Here is a 23,863-nt window from a genome sequence, read left to right on the forward strand (position 1 = left end):
TGCCGGATACGCCTGGATTGGATGCGGAGCTGCCTAAGGAGGGTTCTACGCGAAAGCAGTGAAAGATTGCCCGCATGCTGCGAGACCGTTTCTGGAGGAGGAGGGTCATGGAGTACCTGCCTACGCTTGTGCGCCGCGAGAAGTGGTGCTGGAGAACGGAGCCCGTCCGCCAGGGCGATATGGTCTTCGTCTGCGATCCTGCCTTGCCCAGACGAGAGTGGCGCAAGGGTATCGTGGAGGAGGTCTACTGCGGAGTTGACTGAGTCGTCAGACGAGCCACTGTGCGCGTGAACGATAATGGCCTATCTCGAACAATATTGCGGCCCGTCTCGTAACTTGCAGTTTTGGATTTAAGTGAAGCGGTTCTTCACGGGGTCGGGGATGTCGACGGTCAAACATTGTAGGTCAAACGATAGGTAGAGTACTATTTGGTAGGATCTAGTATTTTTTAAGTATCCGATAGCTTGGCCCTTTGAAGTACGGGCCTACTAATTTTGGAAGAGTGAATGCCTTCTCATTGTTTTGTTTATTGTAGGAGGGCACACTGCGGTAAGAATAAGATTTAGATTAAGATTCTGTATTGTGAAACTAATTAAGAAATTTCAGAATAAAACGCCCGTCTGCCACGGCCATATGCCCTTGAAGCATCTTCTTTCATTGGACCTACGTTTGTGGGGAACCATTTAAAGGCAACTCCACATTAGACACATACAACATTAGACAACATATTTTCAAAAAGTCATGGCTATCTATAACTGTTTCTTTGTTCAAAACGTATCTATTGTAGGTTCAGCTTGTTTCGTAAAGCTTTACAGAAGTTGTAGATAGCCATGACTTTTTGAAAATATGAGATTAAAAACTCCAATTTAATTGAAGAAAATATAATATTGTTTAACCACCTATAATAAATTCAATAAATTTATTTCGAGCTTTTCATTAAATCCAAAATTAAAACATGGTATGATCTACTGATTTCAATAAGAAAATAATTCCATAGAAAAATGTTTGGAGAAAAATCATAGAAGACAAAAAATTAATGTAGAAAATGTGAGATTTCAACTTTGGATGAGTATTCCAAAGATATGGTAGCTGCTAGATACCATTTTTTAATTTTAGTTGGTACACATACATTTCAAAAATGATATGTTCTAGAAACAATGATGGTCATAGCCATTACACGGCCTACATAATTCAATATGTGGTAAAATTTGATCAATTTCTTCTCTTAGGTGTACCGCGGAAACTGTGGGTGATAGAACCTATGTTTGTTCTGGACTTTGGTTCAGGGGGGCTTAAAAGATATGGAGCAGGTGAAATTATGCGTGGAGATTTTTTGCTGTTGGCCTGTGTAATAGCAAGGATTTCCTTTCTGCTTTTAAGATAGGTTATGTGCGTTTGACATACATATGCACTGCATTCTCCCAACTAATTATATAAATATAGGCGTATTATATTTAATTATTCAATGTATGTTTTCAATTTATTATCAGCATTACATTATTAATCATCACCACCAGTCATAACTTCCATGAATTCTAGAAATAAGAGTATTGAAACATTATTAAATTAAATTACTTTAAATATGTATATTACCATCAAAGTCAACGGTTCCTGATCCATCAGAATCTATCTCTTCGATCATCATGTCAAGATCATCATTAGTCAATTTGTCATCTAATTCTCGAAGAATTTCACGCAAAACTCCCGTAGTTATATATCCATTACCTTCCTTGTCATACAGCCTAAACGCTTCTTTTAATTCGGCCATCATAGCCTCTGCATCTTCTTCAACAAGAAATCTAGCAGCTAAAGTCGTGAACTCCTCAAATTCTATTTGACCAGACCCATCTTCATCCACTTCGGCAATAATGTCAGCTAAGGTTGCATCATCGAGCTGGTGACCCAACATACTCAGAATCGTTCCAACCATAGCTGTATTGATATACCCATTTTTTTCTGGATCAAAAGCATTAAATGCATTGCGAAGAACTGTCGGTGATATTCAATGAATAAATTTGAAACCTTTTTTAATTCATTAAATAACTTACGAGCTATTTGCTCCTTTGTTAAATCGTCCTAAAAAAAAATAAATATGAAAATTAATGGTTATATTCAAAGAAAACAAGAAAGGAAAACTAACTTCGGGCGGAGCCGAAGTTGATATACCCTTACAGTTGAGTCGCAGTCCGCTAGGTGGCGCCACGCATCTTATATATAGCGGATCGTATATAGTTGGCCGATCCTTATGAAATTTGGCATATTGAATTATTTTGCCCAAAGAGGAATCTGTACCAAGTCCCATCTTTCTATCTTAAAAAACACCAAAGTTATGCCAATTCCGATCGTTCTATGACAGCTATAGGATATAGTCGGCCGATCCTTATGAAATTTACATAAGACATATGATTATATGATTATACATAAGATTATGTACATATTTACATGTACATAAGATATTTTGGTCAAATAAAACATGTGTGGAAAGTCCCAACCCTCTAACTTATCAAACACCAAAGTTATGGCATTTACGATCAATCAGTTATATGGCAGCTATAGAATATAGTCGACCGATCCCGGCTGTTCCGACTTATGTACTACCCGCAAGGAAAAGAAGGATGTGTGGAAAATTTTAACTCGATAGCTCTAAAACTGAGAGACTAGTTTGCGTAGAAACCGACAGACAGACAGACAGACAGATATGCTCATATCGACTCAGGAGGTGATCCTTATCAAGAATATATATACTTTATAGGGTCGGAGATGTCTCCTTCACTGCACACTTTTGACCAAAATTATAATACCCTCTGCATCGAAATTGGCATAACTTTGGTGTTTTTTAAGTTAGAAAGATGGGATTTGGTACAGATTCTATTTTGGGAAAAAATCTGATCTGCCAATTTTCATAAGGATCGGCCGACTATATACGATCCGCTATATTTCTAATAATATAAGATGCGTGGCGCCACCTAGCGGACTGCGACTGAACTGCAAGGGTATATCAACTTCGGCTCCGCCCGAAGTTAGCTTTCCTTTCTTGTTTTTAGTTTGTGTCTTAATTCAATGTTTAACTCCGGAGTAGAGAAATTTTTTTTTTAAATGTTTCAACACGTTTATTAAAAGGTGAAAAAGCTAAAAAAATATTCATTCAAAACCCGAGTTTACTGACAACATAATTATACATGAGGAGAGATTTATCCATGGCAAAGAATTCAAGGTTCCGTCAAAGTTGTACAACAACCCAAGAAGGTTCGTTAAGGACGTCATTACTTAAGCCTTTAATGGTAGTTAATCTACATATTCAATATGTTATATACCAAAATGGAAGCCCAAATAATAATATTAATAATGATACCAATTTTGATAAGTCTAGAATACTTCGAAGATACAATCCGAAGATACTCAACAGTAGATAATGCTATTATTATATACATATATTAGATTTCATATTATATAATAAAAATTATAAATGTCCCCACTGTATCAAAAAAATCTCTACCGGATTCTGATAAGATGATGATACTTATTTATCCATGAAGTCACTTTTTATGACATAAATTCACAGATAAGAGAATCTTGTCCGACGACAAAAAATACGACGCCATTCAAAATTACCCAGTCCCTATAAATATAAAAAAAATACTTAAATCGTTTCAAAATTGAATATTGTTGACAAATTTCCAAAAATTTTAAATTTGACTTTTTGAATTGTTTTTTATATTGAAATAAAATTGTTTGCCCGCCTTGGGAATATTTTAGAATTTTAAAAAACCTTTTGAAATATTGAAATTTTTGGTTTTCAATCAAAAATACGGGAAATCGTTTCCCATTGTATGGTCAAAATTTGAAACAGTATATTCAAATGCTAACCTCCAGTTTAAAATGATTCAAAGTTAAATCTTTTCAAAAAATGAAAATTTTAGATTTTCAATTTTGTTTTCCTTAAACCTTTTAAAGTCCTTTTCCTTTTCTTTGTTGTTAGAGACTAACAACAATTTTAAAAATCTTAATCTAATACATAATTAGTTTATCTTTGTAAACATCTTATACGCCAGTCCGCCATCCACTTTTTTATTAGTGCAAGGTGAGAGGAGAGGCTTCTGGATGCCTCCAGCTGGCATTTAGATCTTTTTAGTATGGCTGTATCATCGGCGAATGTTGACATAGTTAGACGCTGGTCTGTTGGGATATCTGCTGTATATAGAAGATATAGGATGGGGCCGAGGACGCTTCCTTGGGGTACGCCCGCCTTAATTTCGAACTCTTCTGTTGTAAAGTTTTTTTGTGAACACTCGATTAAGCAGGTATGTTTTGAGCAGCTCATAACAGTTTTGTGGGAGTAATAGTTTTATTTTATACATAAGTCCTTGCAGCCAGACTCGGTCAAATGCCTGGGATATGTCCAGAAATATAGCAGAACAGTATTCTCGCTGTTCATAGGCGGTTCGAATTTCAGATGTGATACGGTTCACCTGCTCTATGGTGCCATGCTTTTCTCGGAAGCCAAATTAATGTTCGGGGATTATATTATTCGAAGTCATATAAGGCGTGATACGGAGCAGTAGAAGTTTCTCAAAAAGCTTTAATAAGCATGAAAGTAGACTTATTGGTCTATATGAAGCTTTGTCTTTACCTGGTTTCGGTATCATTATTATAATGGATTTTTTCCATTGTTGGGGGAATTGGCCAAGCTTTGTAATAGAGTTAAATAGAATTTTTATATAATTGATAGCGCACGCAGGGAGCTCCATAATCATTTTCGGCGCAATGAGGTCATTAGTGATTTCAGTTGTTTGAAATTCTATAGCTGGAATTGGATCTGGAATTGGTAGCTCTGGAAGAATGAAAGGAGAGGCTGCTTGATTTGGAGTAAAAACTTTACAAAGGTGACTAGCGAAGACGCTTGCTTTTTCTTCATCGCTGCGCGCCCAAGATCCATCTGGTTTTCGAAGGGGCATATCTGCTTCTATGGGCGGCTTTAAGTTAGGATGGGCTTTCCATAGAGGACACCTGGTACTTTTTGGGGAAAGCTGTTCTATGTATGATTTTTGAGCAAGTTCTTCTCTGCTCCGTAGGACCTTTGTGAGCCTTCGTGTCGCTGTTTTTAGCTTTCCCTTGAAGAAGGGGATCTGTGTGCCTGCCATTCACGGCGGAGATGCCGTTTTTCCCGGACTAGATTTTCTATATCGGAATTTGTGGCGGAGTATGGAGGTTTTTCTGTGGTCGCAGGAGTCGAGAGCTTTGCTGCTGAGGTCATCATGTCTTCCAGGTGGTTGGCTGCATCTTGAATGTCCTTGCTACAGTTAATTGACGGTCTTATGTTTATGTGAGAGCTTATGTACTTTTTGTACCTAAGCCAGTTTGTCCTTTTTGATGTGAGATAAATTTGATTATTTTGCAATTCGGCATGTTGAAATAGGTGAAGAAGGACAACTTAATGGTCAGACGATAGGTCATACAAAGGTTCGGCTCGAAAGATGCTTCGTGGAATTTTTCTAGTGATCGCAAAGTCAATTAGGTCTGGCTTCTTCCGTGGGTCCGCTGGCCAGTATGTAGGCTTTCCCGGTGATAGAAAGTCTAGTGGTGGACAACATTCCTTCGATACCCTTTATTTCGGGGGTTGCAGATTCTTGGCCTACTCTTTCCCTCGTAGTACCCGTAGGCGGAGGTGGATATCCTACAGTTTCAGTTTCCAGTGGTGCTGAACCTACGCTATTTAATAGTCCTGGCCATCGTAGAGCGCTTGAGAAAGAAACTCCTGGTGTAGTCAAAGACGCCGTGGGGGTTTGGTGGTTAGTGTGAGTGGCAAACGGGCGTTGTTGTAAGGGTTTTTTTGTATTCATACGATTTTTTAGCTCTTTATAAACTGGACATCCCCTGTAATTGGCAGTATGATTTCCACCGCAGTTGCCACATTTCTTAGAGTTATGGTCGGTTTTATTTATGGTACAGAAGGCAGTGTTATGGAGGCCGCCACAAGCCACACAGACTGAACGCAAGGTGCAGTACGACTTTGAGTGTCCATATTCTTGGCAGTTTGAACACTGTAGAGGTTGGTTGCGCTTATGAAGTTTCTCTACCGTGATTCTTCTATGCAGAAGATACTGTAGCTTGTATATGGGATGAATCATATTTTTAGGAGTTGTTTTCGTTTCAGGTTGCAGCTCAACTTTGAACATAGGCTGGGGGACTTTTTGTTGGTTGATGATATTAATGGCTCCCTTAACTTTAAAACCTGCGCTTGAAAGGGCTTCGATTATTTCATTTATTGGTACCGACGATTCAATACCCTTTATGATCACTTGAAGGCTCTTGTTGCTTTTCAATTGGTAGGTGTAATATTTTTTCTGGTTGTTGTATAGGTATTTCGTGGCTAAGCGATGATTTTCATCCGTGTAGACTTGGAGCTTGGTCTCCCGTATATTGCCCTTGGCCAGTGGCATTATATGAAAGTTGTTATTTCCAATTAGCTTAGCGAGACAATTTACCATATAGCTGCAGTTTTGATCACGTATGTAAATGGGTGGGGGCTTTTGCTTGGCTTTGGGAACTTCCGTATTCTCTTCATTATTACTGTCTTCGCTTAATATAGAAAATCTGTTTCAGACAGAGAATTAATCGGTTCGTCTTGATTGTTGACTTTCATTGCTTTTGCAGCGTTAGCATTTTTTTCGGCTGCGGACTGAGCTTTCGTTTTACTTGGATATATGTCAATGCCCGGTCAATGCCCGTTTGATCTTGCACGCTCTTCGTTTGCGACGAATGAGAAATAGGCATTGGAAGATCGTCTACGCTCTTTTTCTGGGACAGAGAGCTTACTTTCATGTTGTTGTTGCTTATGTTAGGTACTGCAGGCAGGGGGGCCGCTCTTATTTCATTAAATGAATGTGCACAAGCTGTTGGTTTAGTTTGTCGTGTTGGCATTTCAATTTTTGAATTTAATAAATTTTGATTTTGTATTAGTTATTGGACACTATAAGTTAGAGACCTATGTGTGTCCAAAAGCGTCCTTTCGCGATTTCTAGAGCACACCACTTCTTTTGCTTTTTCACTGAGTTTTCTTGTATTTGCATAGCTGCTGGCGGAGCAGCACAGAAACACGTCCACTCTCTCTCGCGACTTATTACTAATTACAAATCACCGTTAAGCCAATAACATTTTCGGACTCAGAACTGTCTAAATCATTACGAATCGCTTGGGTTCCTAAATATTATGTATTTAAATTTTAAATTAATACTTCAGGTATGGGTGAAAGAGCGAATAAGCGAAACATTCTTTCGGTGACATCAAAGCTATTAAGCCCCCTTGGCTTATTGAGCCAAACACATATGCCTTAATTCTTAAGCAGAAACTGTTGCTCAATAAGTGAGTGAGTCGATTCCACTGCACTTTAAAAAAGCGTGGAACAAAATCCAGCGTGCCTTGTCGCCGTTAGAAGATATCTCAATACCGGGATTTGTGATGAGTGAGCCGATGTCACCAATTCTGGCGCACCGATAAGAGCCTATGGAGCCTGCGACCTGAAGGATTTTCTTGAGTGGGCTAAAACTGCTGCGAGTGTTCTTTTACATGTTCCGCTTTATAAGAAAATGTTGACGATTACTAGTTACTTCTGATACCTACACCCGTCGAGTATCAAGAAGCTTCAAGTAAAATTGTCCATATAGTTCAAGGGTACGATTATCACGAAGAAATTAAAAAGATCCGAAAAAACCTGGTTGTTAGCCCAAGCCTATAAAAGCTTAATCCGTTTGTCCATGATGCATCCATGAGGTAGGCTGGGCCTACCCTTTCGTTGTTGCGGGTCGAGTGTTCAGCGCTTCGTCCGATACTTTCACCACTCGAATTTTCATGTGAGTCCATGTGAGTAGTGAGTCTATGTGAGTAGTGAGTCTCTTGCAACAGCATGTTTAATTAGTAAATGACCAAGTAGTCTGCAGTCAGATAGTATGATCACACATTAATGCAAGCCTTATCTGAGATTCAAATCATGGGAAATTTACCCTTAGATCGAATCCGTGCTGTCCGCCCATTTTAAATATGTGGCGTAAATTTTTGAGACGACATTGAAAATTCGTGGGAGGCAACCCTACAAGACCTACATTGCCCTTTTTGATTGTTTTGCGTCGTTAGGTAGTTCACTTAGAAATAATTTCCGAATTGGTAACTGATTCCTTTTTATTGACATTTTAAAGGTACGTTGAGCCCCGACGATGGACGCAGACGTTCACTGCATCAATGTGACAAATTTTATCGGAGCAAGTCGCCACATAGCTCTGCAATAATACGCATAAAGAAAAGGATGCGTTCAAACCGCCACGGGCTCCGCTCATGGGCGGACTATGGGAGGTCTACCAGGAATGCCAAGCACCAACTTCACCGAGCGGTATGTAGCGCGAGGTTGACCACAGAGGAGTCGCTGTTGGATTCGAGGCCGTCCTGAACTCGAAGCCCTAGGGAGTTCTCAGTCAGGCCCCAGCGACGAATAGGCGTTAACCGGGCACCTGTTGATAGGCGGGCCGCTCATCGCTTCACCAGCACCACGCACCCCGGATCAGCAGAATCTTAGATGGCGGCTTGTCTCGTCAATCAAGCAAACCTCTCAATTCTGGCAGCGATGGTCCCGGGAGTACGTCTTTATCCTACAGGTGCGGTCGAAGTTGCAGCTGGAGCAACACGTCATTTTGAAGGGCCAGCTTGTCCTTGTCGCAGAGGATCACCAGCCGCCCCAACAGTGGAGCATAGCAGAAGGATGTTTCGCCGTTTTTACTGCTGCTTCTGGTGAAGCTTATTTTTGGCACCCATAAAATTGGTAACATTATCCGACCATATCTGTTTGCCGACCATAGAGCGCATAGAAAGGAGGCTGTGTAGAGGTCCTTGACAAACTCCAAATGGATTACCTTCGTACTGAATCAGATAAATAAGCTAGCGTATATTTAATAGGGCCACTATTCTGAGACGCTGTCTTGTAGAAAAATGATCCGCAAAAATCCACACCTGTTACATCAAAGCTTTGAAATCCTGCAATTCTCTCGGTCGGAAGATCAGCCATGAAATGGTCCAGAAGATGAGGCTTAGCGCGAAAACTGCGTATGCATTTGTTTAAAACGATCTTCAGCGCAGAGTTCCGAAGTCGCCATTCTAAATGAAGCAAAGCAGCATCATTTACAAAAGGAGCAAGTGAGGCAAGCGGTCTTAAGCGTCGAATCAATCTGCATGATTTTAGCAAGCTTAACTCTTCCTTAAACTCAGCAAGCAAGACGAATCGCCAAAGCAGATGGGTTCCTCCTTTGAGATCCTGGACAGAAATCCCTTTGTGAAGGATGCGGTGGCGAAATTCGTAAATGTAGGTGAACACTCTCTGTAGGGCGGCAAACGAGTTCGCAAATCGAAAAGGTTTGTCTTGAATTCACGATAGGAGGAGGAGTCACACAAACAATAATAATCTCTGTTATATGTTCCAAGGCCAGAAACTTCAGCCATCAGTCTTGTTAGTAACTCAGCTCCAGGTAGTTCCAGATTCGTTATTGTCTGAGTCTTAATAGTTGCAACTGGACTCTTTGAGCAAAACAGGCGACACTGAGCCCTGACAAGACATATACGCAGCTCCATACGCATCCAAACGAGGAAACTTAATTTGCTGATCAAAACTGGATTTGCAGCCACTCGGCGATAAGGGATTGGGGAAGGCTTTAATGCCATGACAAATTTTCCCTGTACAGCTTCTGCTATAAAATCTTTTCCCTACGATCGACGGAAGATAGGTAGATCTCCTGGTTGGTTTTGCGGTGGGCTGAAGGGCTTCAAAAGAAAACTACAGAAGTTCAGCAGGAGGATCTCATACTAATCCAAGAGTCTTTGTGAACGGACTGTCATCTCGAATTTTATGTATGACTCTTGGAAGCTGGAGCACCAATTACTTAATTGAAACTGACCCTTGTTCAAAAGGCTCGATTTCTGAGCTATTATCTTCCCCGCTTCGGTCTTTGTTGGGGCACCAGATATGAGGTCGTCCACACAAAAAATCCTTGAGGACAACTCGAGAACCAACTGGAAAATCGGCACCTTTTATCGTCAGCCAGCTGGTGCATTGAGCGAACGGACAGAAAAGTTGATGAAATCAATGATTGCTTAAAATCATAGCGACTGTGGCGTAATGTTGAAAAAGTACAACTGACGAAGAACATGCGCGTTCAAGTGCTTCGGGATCCATCCGCCGAAACGTTCCCCAAAAAACTGTAAGATATTGGCGATGGGAAAGTTGCTGTACATGAAAATACTGGATGTATAAAATTACAAACGGACTTCTGCACAATCGGTGACTCGCAAAATACTCTCATTGATCGCATATTTCCTAATGTACACACACAATATGAAAATCATAAGTGGTTGGCAGAAAGAGCAATTTTGTCAGCAAAAAATATGGACGTCAATGCATTAAATTTACAAATTCAAAATTTTTTGCCTGAAGACTTGGTGTCATTCAAATCTATTGATGCGGTTTGTGATGGCAACGAAACTGTGAAATATCCAATTGAGTTCTTAAATTCATTGGATTTGCCAGGCATGTCGCCAGACCATTTACAATTGAAGGTTGGAGCTCCGATCATTCTACTTCGTAACTTGAACCCACCACGGGAAGCCAGCATTTTGAATGGGAAGTTTCGAGGCGAAAATGTATTATTGCCACGAATCCCTATGATTCCTACAGACGTGCTAATAGAATTCAAACGGACTTAATTTCCAATTCGATTGGCATTCGCTATGACGATCAATAAGTCACAAGGCCAAACATTATCTGTATGTGGCTTAGATTTGGAAACACCATGCTTTTCCCACGGACAACTATATGTGGCATGTTCTAGCGTGGGAATACCATCCAGTTTATTTGTACTGGCTAAAGACGGACTAACCAAGAATATTTTACACTTCATTGCGCTGAGAAAAAATATCTTATTCTTGAACATCCTGATCAAGAAAATTTTATATGTTTTGGAATAAACAAATCAAAAAATCCAGTAGCGAAGCAGGACGAAAATTCTATAACTTCTCTATAAATTATTGAATTATGATGATGAATTAGGCATTTATTAGGCATATATTAGCTATATATTAGGCATTGGAATATTTTGGCATTAACTGTTCTGAGCTTACATTAAGATTTTATTTTTGGGGGCGAAAGGGGCGTGGGAAAACCATCCAGTTTATTTGTGCTGGCTAAAGACGGACTAACCAAGAATATTGTACACTTCATTTCGCTGAGAAAATAATATTATTCTTATTGAATTAAAAAAAATTTTTCTATATATTGCAAAACAACGTTTGCTGGGTTTTCTTGATTTATAATAAAATTTTAGGAAACAGCCCGAAGCATCTTTCAAATTAGCAAGGTTGTTCATTTCCTATGCAGTGCCATTTCCCATGCAGTGCCATTTTTTTTTACAACTGAGAGACTAGCTTTCGCAGAAACAGACTGACAGACGGACAGACGACATGCTTATATCGACTCAAAAGGTGATCCTGATCAAGAACATTCTATATGTTTTGGAATAAACAACTCAAAAAATCCAGTAGCGAAGCAGGACGAAAATTCTATAACTCCTCTATAAATTATTGAATTATGATGATGAATTAGGCATTTATTAGGCATATATTAGTTATATATTAGGCATTGGAATATTTTGGCATTAACTGTTCTGAGCTTACATTAAGATTTTATTTTTGGGGGCGAAAGGGGCGTTGCAAAATTTTTACACAAACTTGATAAGCTTGAAACCTGATAGCAACATCGCAATTGCAACATCACTGTGAACCGCAGTCCACGAGGTGGCGTCCTGCATGCCTTGGCGTGCGCGAGAAGACTCTATATACAGCCAAAGAATTAAAAATTTTCTGTAGGTATCCGATCTGAATGAATTACATACTAATCGAAAGGTATTTTTTAATTAGATAATTTTTGTCCAAATTAATTAGATAATTTAATTAGATAAAACTTCCCAAAGATTATTTGGTTTGGGAGATATTAGAGTGAAAGTAAAAAATTTGGAATCACTAAGGTGGGACTGGTGGACACATTTTAGTCCCCATATAATTTATTTATATATCGCATTCTACTCCTAAATACGCGTCGATTGGTCACATTCGACATTTCATTCAGAAGTTATTCAAGAAATTTGTATAGCTTTTTCAAAATGAAGGCAGTTTGTCTGCTTGCACTATTATTTTCTTGGCAATCCTGAAAAAAATTGGAGATGTTTGTTACTATCATATAAGCAACTTTTGTTCTACAACTTTTTAAAATACCTCAAGCTTACGCTAAAGAATTAAAAAAACTTCTTTAATTAAAAAAACTCATAACTTTATAATCAAGAAAAATATTTTTTGGGTCAAGCAGCCGCCCGAAAGAAGTTTGGCCGACAATAATTTATTGTTCTCGTGACGTCACTTTCTTTTATATTTACGTTCGCGACTCCCGCTCTATTCTCGTCCCCCGCTCTTGTGCATTCGATCGCCCACCTGCATTTGCGGTCATGTGCTAGTGTTTGCCTCGCTCTCTCGCGGGATCTCTCGGTCGCTCCGCAGCATCAAGCGTTGAGCCGCGCGTCATTATTCTTTTTCGGTCGTCAACCATAGTCACATATGTGCATATATCATTTGTAGAAACCTCAAAACAATTAAATAAATTGTACTAATATCTATATATCGAAATGTGCCTGTTTTTATTAAAGCCAATATCTAGAACACAAAAAAAAAGCTCCCGAAAAAGCTCGGTAACTAAACATTTGGTGAACCCCGACGTGATTGTGCTTAGGATTTTAAAACATTATTTTCCGTTTAAAATTTTATCTCGGCTTAAAATATATAAACATAAACAAATAAACAAATTAAAACATTAAAAAACATTATTCGGTTTGTGATTTGTGCGCCCATTATTACCATCTGTTGACATACATACATACGCTGTTTGCAGAGTGCTACAATCGCTCATACATATTTTACTCCGTTATATAGAAGTTGCACAGTTGGTCATGAGCTGACAATAAATAAACGAACTAAAATAAGATTATTGTTGCGAAAATGAATCCGTTTTTCGATTGTGCCTCTTCTGGAAAGAAAGTATTCCTGAGTCAAAGTGCAGTTGTCCTTTTTGATGATCTTCAAGGATTGTTGTCCTCCTTGAAATCAGTGGAGACATTTCCGGAGGCGATGTTAAATGTGGAGGGAATCGTTGTGGATTTCAAGAGAACACACAAAGAGCTGTCCGAGATGGACGTTGCAGAACTCAGAACGATCTGCGCGTCAACTTCAACGATGTGGCCAGGGAGGCTTGAATTTCGGTCACTGTTCTCGACCATGGTGGACACAAACCCATTCATAAGTCGGGTCGAGAAGCTTCAAAGGTTACGGTCCTGCCTTCGTGAATCTGTCTTGGAGACTGTTCGATCGTTGTAGCTCATGGATAAAAATTATGACGCTGCTAAACAAAAGGTATAAAGGAGATAATGAATGTTAATGAGCATGAGATAATGAGCTTTCGGACAAATTGAATTCGCATATGCGAGCCCTGGCAAGCATGGGCACAACGAAGCAGATAGCTAGCTGCATCGTAATCCAAGTGCTGTTGCAGAAGGTTGATGATGCCACACAGTCTAAGTGGAAGGAAATGCAAGCTGACTCGGATTCCCTGGATTCCATTCCAACGTGGGAGTCCATCGCCAGTTTTCTAGAGCAGAGATGCCGGACTTTGGAGAGCATGGATTTGCCGACGAAATCATATGCATCTAACCTTGCCGTAGAACGGCGTAAACCTTTTCACCCAGGTAACTCGGCATTTGTGATTACAAACTCTTCCGCATGCACGATCTGGGATGGCCATTCTCACATAATAAACTTCTGCCCAAGGTTTTTAGGCTTGTCGCCTGAGGATCGTTTAAGTGCCTTGGATCAGACATCATAGTTTTCTGAATTGCTACATTCGCCAGCTCAAGGCCAACACCGTTCTCCCGAGGTTTCCGCATCTAGCGACGAGAAGCAGGTCAGCGGCCGCTCCCGTCAATTCTCTTGTCGCCAAGGATGGTTTTGGTGATGTGGTGCTGCAGGCCCCTGCCAATATCTTGGCCAGGAACCCACCGGAGCTCTACTGCCCTGCCGAGCGCTGCTCAATTCTGGTTCGCAGGTGCATCTAGTCACCTCAAGGCTGACGAACCAGCTGCAGCTGCGGAAGATAAGGTCTCCGGTTTCTGTATCCGGTATAGGTGACGCAGGGTTTTCTACCGATCGGTTTTCTGTGCAAGTCAGCGTGCAATCCTAATGGTCTGAAGACTCGGCGCAAGTAACTGCGATCGTTACTGCGCTCGATCAACTTCTTCGACAGTTCTGGGAAGTGGAAACCTGCAGCGATCCGATTGTGAAGGCGTCAAAGGAAGAACTGGATTGCGAGAGTCACTTTATTAAGAACTTCGTAAGGTTAGAAGGTGACGCCTCCGTCAGTATAGTCAGGTTGCCAATTAAACATAACTCCGGTTAATTGGGTGATTCGTACTCACAGGCTCTACGTCGTTTCCAGTCGTTGGAGAGGAAACTGTCTCATCAGCCCGAACTGCGCGCTCAGTATTCGGCCTTTATAAAGGAGTATCTTAACCTAGGTCATATGTCCCTGGTTCCGCCGGAGTTGCATCGAGATTGCTAAAGAAGGACAGCACCACCGCGAAAGTGGTGTTCGAGGGTTCCGCTGTTACCACCTCCAGTTATACTCTGAATGACATATTAATGGCTGACCCGGTCATCAAACCTAAGCTTTTTCACATCCTGCTGAGGTTTCCTTCGCATCCGGTAGCGCTGACTGGCGACATTTGTAAGATGTACCGTTGTGTGAGGATGGCGTCGTCTGACAGCTTCTTGCAGTGCATTCTGTGGGGAGATTCCCCTCTGTAGGAGCTACAAACATATAAATTGGACACTGTTACATATACAAAGCCTGCGTCCCATCTATCTGTGCGAGCGATGCACCAATTGGCTAAGGACGAGGTGGAAGACTTTCCAGTGGGATCCGAAACCTTGCTTCGAGATTTTTATGTCGATGATCTTATTTCTGGTGGCAGTTCCAAGAAGGAGGTTGTTGGCAATTTAGGGTATATTTTAGCGCTTTTGTCCAAGGGCGAATTTCAGCTGCGAAAATGGTGCTGCAATATCCCTAACGTGCTAAAGAGGATCGGGATCTAAGAGGACTTTTTGATGACGGCAGCAACTTCACAAAAACGTTATGATTGGCTTGGGATCCTTGTACTGATCAGCTGGTGCTTTCGTTTTCTGCTCTTCAGACCACTTCGAAGCCGTCCCGACGTTCTGTCCTATCATCAATAGTGCGGTTATACGATCCGCTGAGCCTTGTTGGTCCAGTTGTTACTAAAGCAAAAATATTCCTCTCTTCTTGAAGAAAATATATTATTCAAAAATGCTGTGCCGAGAGCATCTTTCTTGGGAGAAAGCTTACCTCAGGGTTTTTACACCGAGTGGCAGGATATCTGCTGGAGCTTCAGTCACACCCAACAGCAGAATTTCCTCGGCTGTCACTTACGTCTGGAGCACTCGTGGAGATTCATGGATTTTGTGACGCCAGCATTGAAGCCTACGGAGCATGTGTCTACATAGTTTCCAGGTCGCCAGGGGCTGAGAGCCGCCTTCTATGTGCGAAAGGGAAGAATTTTTGTTGGTACGACTCTAGAGCCGTGTTTTCGTGGATTCGAGATGAGCCTGACAGGTTTAGAGTTGTTGTCGCTAACCGCGTGTCAACCATCCAAAATGTGACGAGTTCCATGGAGTGGCGATATGTTGGAAAATCCAGCAGATATCTTGTTTCATGGAGCCCTTCCTACTGAGTTGCTCGGATCCAGGCTATGGTGTCAGAGGCCGCCCTATCTGTTAAAGACACAGGAAAACTGGCCTGCGACGATAGTAGTTGAGAAGCCAGCTTTAGAGCTTCGCCCTTCAATTTTATTGGTTGACTCCTTTCCAACTCTTCAGCAAGTGCTTGCTTACAACACTAAGTTTGGCAGACGGGTTCGTCTATAAGTTTGGCAGACCCACCTGCATCTGCGGTCATGTGCTAGTGTTTGTCTCGCTCTCTCGCGGGATCTCTCGGTCGCTCCGCAGCATCAAGCGTTGAGCCGCGCTCTCGCGTCATTATTCTTTTTCGGTCGTCAACCCTACTCAGTCACATATGTACATATATCATTTGAAGAAACCCCAAAACAATTAAATAAATTGTATGAATATTTATATATCGAACTGTGCTTGTTTTTATTAAAGCCAATATTTAGAACACAAAAAATAAAGCTCCCGAAAACGCTCGGTAACTAAACAATATTAAAACGTGCTTTTCACAGTTGAAAAGGTTTTTTAAATATCTATTTTACTTTTTTAAAAACCAAACGTCTTAATAGTAGACAAAAAAAAATACAGTGAAAATTAATTTTTTTTTAGGAAAACGAATTATTTTTTAAAATTGGCTCGTTTGACCTTAGTTATATTGCACGTGAAGATAGATCTTGAGATGACGCAACTTTTAATATATCGCTTATTTCTGGCAAAATTAGTTAACTCAAGATATAGTATTAGAAGTGCAGCTAACAATTTTGTGCAACCACCTGTGAAGCTTGCTGTTACGTGCACATACATATGTATATTGGGGAATACTTTCCCAGCAGCACCAATCACCCAGGAATCACCCCGGATTCACCCGTGCGTCCCCCGAATCACCCCGAAATCCGCCGCAAATCTGGAACAAGCTGCACGGAATTTCGATTTCAGGCATGAATTAGCCCAGAATTTCGAATCCGAATTCAGGAGTGAGAATTGTCCCGAAATCACCCCTGTTTCAAACCCGAATTTCAAAGCGGAATCTGCCCCGAAAAGAAAGCATGTTTCCGCGCTGAGAATCTTTCACCTTTAACTTTATTTGTCTATCGGACGACTGTATCCTATAGTTGCTATATAACTGATTGATCGGAAATGCCATAACTTTGGTGTTTTTTAATTTAGAGGGCTGGGACACTCCACACATGTTATATTTGGTTAAAATATCTTATCTACAAAATCATCATAAGAATCGGCCGTCTATATCCTATAGCTGGCATTTAACTATATGATCGGAAATGCCATAACTTGGTTGTTTTTCAAGTTAGAAGGATGGGAGTTTCAATGGATTCCTCTTTGGGCAAAATAATTACGCCAAATTTCATAAGAATCGGCCGACTATATACTATATCCTAAAGCTGCGATAAAACTCATTGATTGTGGGCCAACATAATCGTTCAACCAGAATTCATAGTTATCGGTAGACTATATTCAATAGCTTCCATACAACTTAACTTAACGATCGGAAATGACACAACTTTTTTAATTTAGAAGGGAGGAATTGTCAATGGATTCTATTTTGGGCCAACTGATTCGATCGTCCAAATTTCCACAAAGATCGGCCGACTATATACAATAGCCTTATAACTGAAAATCCAAAAGTACAGAACTTGTCTGTATTTGAAGATAGGTTGGTGAGATTTTGTTAAGAATTTGTATTATAAGAATTGTCTCATAATTCTTACAAGATTAAATCAACCGATAAGAGTAACTTTTGAATAAATATTAGAAACAAAAATTTTTTATTAATATTTATAAAACATTTTAATATTAGGTTAGTTAATTTTTTATTATAAAAGTTTACTTGTAACAATAAATTGTTCATGATAAAAATAAAATAAAGTCTAAAACTTTTATTTTCAAAATTTAAAAATTTTTTTTATTTTAAACATTTTTGCAACCAATGGTGTATGTAATAAATGTTTATATTATTATTATCTATGATATTAAACCTTTCATATGAGGCATAAAACTTTTAGGTTGTTCATTGAAAACAAAAGTTTTAAGAACAGATTATAAATTGTATAAGCTTCATACAATTGAAACTAATTTATTAAAAACGAAAATAGTCACTTTTACAACTAGTAGTTGTAAACTCACTAGACACAACTTTACTTACACTCATTTTATTAGATAAATGATATTTTTATACCAAAACAAAGTTTGTTTAACAATTGTTATTTACGTCACACCTCTAATAAAATAATGGAAATATTACGACAACAACGATGTTAAAAAATACTTGTTATGAAGTGATGATTTATACTGATCCGAATAAACATGAAGAATAAATGTTTTCTATCGCATACTGCAATAAAAACACATTTATATTGCTTCAATACCATGAAACAGAAAACTATTGAAATTTGTGTATAATTTTCAAATGCACCTGAACTATTTTTGCTTTAGCAACAACTATTTAAACAAAATTGAAAAGCAAGCATAAATATTCTGTTTTGTGATGTGGGAAAAATATTTTTGTTTGAAAATCAGCTACGATCTCAGGGGTTTTATTTTTAGATTGACAATAATATACCTAGTTTGTAATGTCCAAATCCTTTATTTTTAAATATTTAAATTTACAGTAAACTTATAAAAGGCAAAATATAGAAATATTTTAGTTTAATAATAAATAAATTACAATTTTAAAACAATTGGGCGTACTGATGAAAATTCACTTTTTTTAATTTAGTTATAAGGGAAGTGCGAACTTAAATTCAGATCACTCAAATTATTTATTTATTTACGCTATTACATATATCCTTATTATTGTATACTGCGGCGTATCGTAAACACCGTAAATATTTTTTATCCAAATACTTATAAATCAGGGGTGCGCAAAATGTAATAGATTAGTAAATTCCAACATATTTAAACAAACCATACGCAACTCACTAAGAGAAAATGTTCATAAGAGAATTTTCAAAAGAAAAAGAAGTTTGTATATTTTTATTATATTGATGCATTAAAGTTGTTAACTAAAGTTTTTTGCCAAATAATTGATTAATAAGTGATGGCAATGAATGCAATAAAATTGTCTCTAGCCAATTAGAACAAAAAACATGAAAGGAAAGCTAACTTCGGGCGGAGCCGAAGTTGATATACCCTTGTAGTTGAGTCGCAGTCCGCTAGGTGGCGCCACGCATCTTATATTATTAGACATATCGTTAGCGGATCGTATATAGTCGGCCGAACCTTATTTGGCATATTGAAATATTTTGCCCAAAGAGTAATCTGTACCAAGTCCCATCTTTATACCCTTGCAGAGGGTATTATAATTTTGGTCAAAAGTGTGCAACGCAGTGAAGGAGACATCTCCGACCCTATAAAGTATATATATTCTTGATCAGGATCACCTCCTGAGTCGATATGAGCATGTCCGTCTGTCCGTCTGTCTGTCTGTCTGTATGTTTATAAATCCGCAGGGATTTTCCATACACGCGACCAGGAATTTCGTATAAGCATTCTTAAAAATATTGAACGAGGTAGAAAAAGCAAGAAACTTGAACCACAAAGATCAATCTGTTCGAATACCTCTCGGTAACCTCCATGAAAATTACATATATAAAACTGAATTGCTGTTAGTCTCGCTAAAACTCGAGAACGGCTTAATGGATTTATCTTATCTTAGTCTTAAAATGTTCGAGGAGGTCTTGAAAGGTTCGTGGAAAGGTTGAAAAGGTGAAGAAAACTCAAATAATTTCCGGGAAAACCCTAATGGATTTAAAACAGCCCTTTTCTATTTCTCATGCAAACATTTTCTAAATAAAACGTAGAGTCATTTTGAACTTCATTGCCTTTACAAAGTTCAAATTCAAATACTGTTAAGTTAGAGTGAAACAGCAGCAAAGTAGTATGTTCGTAGACGGCTAAATTGGGGGAGCCCAAATTCATTTTGGATTCGTCCATCCCCGAAATCGGAATCATTTCATGTAAAACCTATCCTAACCGAAACCAACCCATTCATTGCATCTTACATATGTCCCACTTTTTGTGTTTTTAGCAGAGTTAAGTGCTTTAGTTTTAATTTTCAATTATGTCACAAAAAAACACAAAAGTAATTGCATTTTCGATCTATCAGTTATATGATAGTTATACGAAAATCCCGAATAATAAGAGGCAGATAATTCTCATCCACTTATTGGCGTTGACTATAGAATTATGACAAATAATTTATATATTAACTAGTATTAACTAGCTAGTAGTAACTAATAGTAACTATTAACAATCTAAGTTTACAATATAATACAATATCTTCAGATACTTCATTTTTGCAGTCAGGTCAGTTTGTAACTTTTTCCTGTTCAAAATATGTTTATGGTTGAGGTAAGTTTTTTAGTCCTCTAAAGTGGGTGGATTTCGCACCATTTCTTGTGCTGATGAGAGGAAAGTGGATTGGATTTTTCAGAATTTTGAAACATATGCTTTTAAGGGCATCATTCATCCAATTGCATTAAATTATGTAAAACATAGTAAAAAATACACATTTGAACTTCTTTAAATAATGACCACTGATGCAATATTAGTTTAAACATAATTGAAATTAACTGAAATTCAGAAGTGATAACGTAATTTACAAAGTCACCATTCGGGTTCCAGCTAAAAATATTAGAATGGATGAACGCAATAATCTAAGTGACCTAAAACTACCTAAAGTTTCAAATCGAAGGTAAAAAAAACAGCACTTGTTGGCTCTTGACCTATTGCTTAATCGTTTTAGTCATCGGCGTTTACTTTTCCAGTCTCACTTCAACGAGATCCTGCGCTTCGTGTGGCGGAGCTAGGGTCTGTTGTCTGTAGGGTCTGGTTCAATGGGCATATGAGGGTTCTCATGAGTTCCGAATAAGCTGCCGAGATCCAAGGATGCTTGCTTATCCAAATTGTCCTTCAGAAGTTGGATCCTGCCACAAAAGCCAAGTGGGAAGACACTCTCGCCGGAAACAACGACCGCCTTCCATCTTGGGAGTCCATGGCACGATTCTTGGAGCAAAGGTGCCGGACTCTTGAATGCGTCGACTTTTCATTGGCTGCGTATCCACCAGCTAACCAAGTGGGCCGAGGGAAATCCTCGAATAACTGAATAAAAAACCGCCCTTTAAGAAAAGTGCTTCGCCACCATGAATGTTATTAACATTCTAAGTAAAGATAAAAAGCCACAACCCCTTCTCAAGGTCGAGCTCGAGCCAGAAAGCTCGAGCCACCCAATCTACAAGCTATTGCAGCATCTTTTGCATCGGAGAATCACAGTTGAAGAGCCACATAAACGGAACGGTCCAGGGCAATGCACTAATTGCCAAGGGTATGGACACACTAGGTCATACTGCACACTTTCGGCTGTCTGTGTAGTCTGCGGGGATGCTCACAACTCCTCTCACTGTACTAAAACAAGGACAGTACCGCGAAGAAATGTTGAAACTGCGGAGGCAACCACACTGCAAACTATAGAGGATGTATGGTGTTAAAGAAGTTGAAGAGTCGCATGCGTCAAGCGACCTAATCGCGCAACCAAAATCCACAGAATGTGTACATAGCATCAAAAGCTACGCCAGACGTCTTCTTCGCAAAAGCTGCGAGGTCCTCATTCGGTCCCCTAAACACCACCAACGGCTTTCCAATGCCGATGCTCTACGATCTGGAATGAAAAATCCAATTCAGCCTAACTCACAAAGCGCTCAACAGGCCCCAGAACAGCCACATAGCAAAACGGAAACTATGATGCTTGTACACAGTATGATGGAGCTTATGTCATTCATGAAGACGACAATACAAACACTTGTTCAACACCAGAACATATTAATACAGCTGCTCGTAGCACAACAGTCCAAATTATCTATGCAGACTCTACGAATATCAATGTGGAACGCCAATGGTGTCTCACGGCATAAACTAGAATTTTCACAATTACTTTCAAATTCTTTCAAATAAGAGGCTATATAATCTACCGCACCGATCATCCAGATGGGAAGGCCCAGGAAACTGGAGTTCTAATCAGAGATTTTCGCAAGAGGTTTGCAACAAACTTCTTGCAGACAACATCGATACAAATTCTGTCAAGAAACGAAAGCCTTTCAATTGCTGCCGTTTTCTGCCCTGCTCGTTTCTTAATCACGGAAGGACCATTTATGGACTTCTATTCACTTATCACGCCAAATATATGCACTGGGGATCACGTCTAGTGACTCCCAGAGGAAGGAAATTGTACAATGCAATTATAAATGTGAAAAACAAACTGGACTATGTTTCCCCTGGGAGTCCCACATACCGACCCACGCAAGCTCCCAGACCTTATTGAATTTGCGGTGACAAAAAACATACCTTGCAATCTAATAAGTGCCAAAGCAGTCTCGGACTTATCATCAGACCACTCACCTGTGCCTGACTTCGCCAAAAACGAACTGGCTTAAATACAAAAAGTACGAGAGTGCCCACATAGAACTCGCCCTGGAGCTTGACATGGAATCGGACATCGACTACACTACAAGCGCCCTGGAAGAAGTACTCGTTGCGGCTGCTAAAATCTCTAATCCTCAATGGAAGGAAATAGACCGAAAAAAATACTACAAATCCAATCAGCATATTAAACAGCTCGTGCGAGAAACAACCCGATCACTCAACCAGGCTCTTCACCAACAAGAAGAAAAGTCACAGCTGAGGTACATCCAGAATCTTTCACCAACAAGAACAAAGTATCCCCTGTGGAGGGCCCACCCAAATCTTAGCGCCCCAATCGAAACGACCACCCCGATAAGAAACTCTTGCTGGGTTCGCAGCGACGAAGACCGAGCTGAAACATTCGCTACACATCTCCAAAGTGTCTTCCAGCGAACCCTGCCTCAAATTCTTTCCTCCTGACAGTCATTCAGCCAGAGGCTACCCCTCAGTCAACTGCACCTTCATTCCGGCCGAACGAAATCGAAAAAGTCATAAGAGGGCTACAACCAAAAAAGGCTCCCGGTGGTGATTTACTGACGGAAAAGATGCTGATCGAACTTCCAAAATGGGCTATAGAGGTCGTCTGCAAACTATTTAATGGTATCATTAATCTTGGCTATTTCCCAAAAAAAATTGAAGAAATCCATCATTATAATGATACCGAAGCCTGAAAACCGAAGACCACACAACACCGTCATCGTACAGATCAATGCTTGCTAACTCGAATAACACCACATCTGGAAGCTTGCAAAATTATCCCGGCACACCAATTTGGCTTCCGAAGAAACCACGGAACCATCGAGCAAGTGAACAGATTAACCGAAATACGCTCAGCTTTCGAACAGCGAGAATACTGTAGCGCTATTTTTCTTGACGTACCTCAAGCTTTCGACGAGTCTGGCTTATGTCTCATGCACAAAATTAAAACGTATTTTCCAAAATACACCCACAAGCTACTGGAATCTTACCTCTACAATAGGGAGAGAGATGCAGTGAGAGATCTCAGTGAGATGCAACGCAGCTACTTCGGGCGACTACATCATCGAAGCTGGAGTTCAGGGAAGCGCACTTGGCCCGTGTCGAACGCACAAAAAACAACGTTCCGAAATCCTGGGCACTGATAATGCAAAAAACTTTTACACAGATGGCTCAAAACTAAGCAATAAAGTGGAGGAGTAGTAATTTTCGAACAACTAGTGTAAAATATATCGAATGCGATTGTTGCATATAAATAAACAAACGATACTCCAAACTAAGATTCATACTTTTTTTTTTTAAGCTTGATTTTATTTATTGGATCTTCTCTTTATGAGTCTAACAATAAGGTTGCAAATCTTAAAATAATCTAACAGCAATAGGACCATGTACCTAATAATTAGCGCTGGATTGGAAGGTCGTTGCGGTGCAGGCGGGGACTGCTAGAAACTCGCGTGAGGCTCTCGCGAGATGATTTGGATTTACTGATAGCCTGTTGTAGTACTTTGTTGTAATTTGTGCTATCTCTTCTCTGACGAGT

At 39.6% G+C, this 23,863-nt stretch overlaps 1 protein-coding gene across 2 annotated transcripts; it reads right to left on the reverse strand.

The window, feature by feature from the left end:
• Window positions 1-1,453: 1,453 nt before the first annotated feature.
• On the reverse strand, window positions 1,454-18,298 carry LOC6496760 (troponin C). 2 transcript variants are annotated; one of them, XM_044718159.1, is made up of 4 exons: window positions 18,258-18,298; window positions 2,049-2,076; window positions 1,594-1,989; window positions 1,454-1,535 (listed from the first exon to the last, which is right to left on the reverse strand). In XM_044718159.1, exons 1-4 carry the CDS (start codon window positions 18,258-18,260, stop codon window positions 1,501-1,503), a joined length of 462 nt encoding a protein of 153 aa, XP_044574094.1. In that variant the 5' UTR covers window positions 18,261-18,298; the 3' UTR covers window positions 1,454-1,500. The 2 variants fall into 2 exon arrangements, with proteins under 2 accessions (XP_044574094.1, XP_001965809.2); XM_001965773.4 differs by having other exon boundaries at window positions 18,035-18,298.
• Window positions 18,299-23,863: the final 5,565 nt, after the last annotated feature.

Source organism: Drosophila ananassae, unplaced genomic scaffold (genome assembly GCF_017639315.1).
Source record: "Drosophila ananassae strain 14024-0371.13 unplaced genomic scaffold, ASM1763931v2 tig00000091, whole genome shotgun sequence".
In the NCBI taxonomy this organism is placed as follows: Eukaryota; Metazoa; Arthropoda; class Insecta; order Diptera; family Drosophilidae; genus Drosophila; species Drosophila ananassae.

Coding starts and splice junctions, on each gene's coding strand:
- LOC6496760 (XM_001965773.4), bottom strand. Junction 1,990..2,048: donor AACAAAGGAGCAAATAGCTC/GTAAGTTATTTA, acceptor TATCACCGACAG/TTCTTCGCAATGCATTTAAT. Junction 1,536..1,593: donor AGGAACCGTTGACTTTGATG/GTAATATACATA, acceptor TCTTATTTCTAG/AATTCATGGAAGTTATGACT.